Source organism: Camelina sativa, chromosome 6 (assembly GCF_000633955.1).
Source record: "Camelina sativa cultivar DH55 chromosome 6, Cs, whole genome shotgun sequence".
In the NCBI taxonomy this organism is placed as follows: Eukaryota; Viridiplantae; Streptophyta; class Magnoliopsida; order Brassicales; family Brassicaceae; genus Camelina; species Camelina sativa.
The window spans coordinates 12,247,469-12,249,301 of NC_025690.1; the positions used below are offsets into that span (position 1 = coordinate 12,247,469).

General features: G+C 33.8%; 1 protein-coding gene across 1 annotated transcript in view; it reads left to right on the forward strand.

Moving 5' to 3' along the window:
* Positions 1–1,833, forward strand: part of LOC104698953 (serine/threonine-protein kinase ATM-like) — a 34,776-nt gene that overhangs the window by 21,000 nt on the left and 11,943 nt on the right. The window contains exons 42-46 of the mRNA XM_019246333.1: positions 42–165; positions 566–700; positions 977–1,021; positions 1,522–1,569; positions 1,661–1,765. Coding sequence (XP_019101878.1) covers positions 42–165; positions 566–700; positions 977–1,021; positions 1,522–1,569; positions 1,661–1,765 — 457 coding nt within the window. The remainder of the gene's footprint in view (positions 1–41; positions 166–565; positions 701–976; positions 1,022–1,521; positions 1,570–1,660; positions 1,766–1,833) is intronic.

Genomic DNA, 1,833 nt, shown 5'->3' on the forward strand with positions numbered 1-1,833 from the left:
TCTTGCACTGAGTGAATCATTGTTGCTGCTTTGTTTGACAGGTTATGCCAGAACATAGCAATGCTGAAAGCTGAAATCTCGGAGCTTCTATTCCCTAGTGTTATTGTTAGTCTTGCAGGAAGGATTGGGACGGATATCAATTTACACAAATTAATAACGTCACAGGTAAATCTTCTATTTTCTGGACCTACCAGTAGTGCTTAGTTTTCTAATTGCTTGCATTGCTTCTTCTCTGGATATCTCTGTTTGTTAAGTCAATTCACTTCCATTGCGTTCCCTTTTTTGGTTTTGTCTATTGTACATATTTGCATACTTTACTGTTTCCCACCTTGACTCCTCGACTTTTTTGTACAACCGAATTTAAATCTATTTTAGAACTTTGGTTGTTTGTTTTCTTTGTTTTTGTTGATGAGCTGAGCATTATACTTGTCATTTGCTAATTCTAGTTGTATACCGTAAGGTTCTACCTGGTGGCTGCTTCATGATTTTCCTCAAGAGTTGTGTATGTTGCAGAAACAGAAAATTGGTAGTCACTTTTGCTAAAGCTTGTAATCCCCATTGGCAGGTGAAAGAGTATATCTTCATTGATTCAAACAAGCTAACAAAGTCGAAGCAAATTATGTTAAATACCCTGAATGAACTGCGGATGTGTTATGTCCTCGAAAGATCGATTTTTTCTGGACAAACTAAGAAAGAAAAGGTTAGGGGTATTGCTTTGAGCACTGACTGATCTGTTTGCAATAATTTTTTTTTAAGTTTCTAAGAAAAATTGTTATCTTGCATAAGAAATAGGCTTCAATATCAATAACAGGGAAAGTTATGCTAATCATAGGTCGTATATAAGGACAATCTGCTATTTCTAATCTCTTTAGTGAAATCTGTATCATTTGATTTGATTTTGATTTTGATTTTTTATTTGTATAAAATATTTTTATGATATATGTTTTCAAATCTAACTTTTGAGATGCCCTTGCAGAATGCTTATGGAATGGCAGCGTCCATAACTACAAATTGGGAAAAGGTTTATTAGCTTCAATTACCATATGCATTGTTCCGACTATATGCATTGTTCCGACTATGAACATTTCTGATCCATAAAATATTTCCCAAAGTGCTTTTAGCTTCCTGCTAAGATTTCCAACTGTTTTACAGGAACATGTGATAGGCGTCACACCTTTAGTTTTGTTGATTATGATATGCATTGTTATAATTTTTGTGTTTATGTCACATAAGAAGAATTGATTACTTTAAATTCAAAAAAAAAAAAAAGAAGAATTGATTACTTTCAAATGATCAACTTTGAGGTTTAGTAACTTTATATTATATTAAAACCATGCAAAACGTATTTGTCCCTGTCAGTTGTGTGCTACTTCTATGATGTAGCCATTTAGTGTTAAGGTTTCAATACATTTGTTGTTTTAAGAGTTTTTGTATCATTACATGTGGCTCTAGTTGGCTAATCAGTAATTCCTCTTGTTTCTTTTAATATCTTCATCATAAAGAGTGCCTTTTGTTGATCAGGTTTATTGGCTTTCCATTGATTATCTTGTTGTTGCCAGATCAGCAGTAGTGAGTCATCACTGTCCTTTTAGATCATTAACCAATTTAAGATCGAGACTTCAAAGCTATTTCCAGTATATAACTCTTCTCGTTTTTCCAGGTATGCGGTGCATACTTGACCGCCTCCATGTATGTTGAGTATTGGTGTGAAGAGAGATTTGGCAATCTAACTCTCGGAGATCCTGATTTTTCTTATCATGATATGGTACTTATAAGAACTGCGTGTTATCAATTGGGGATCAATGAACTAGATAATATTGTTCTCTAGCTCTT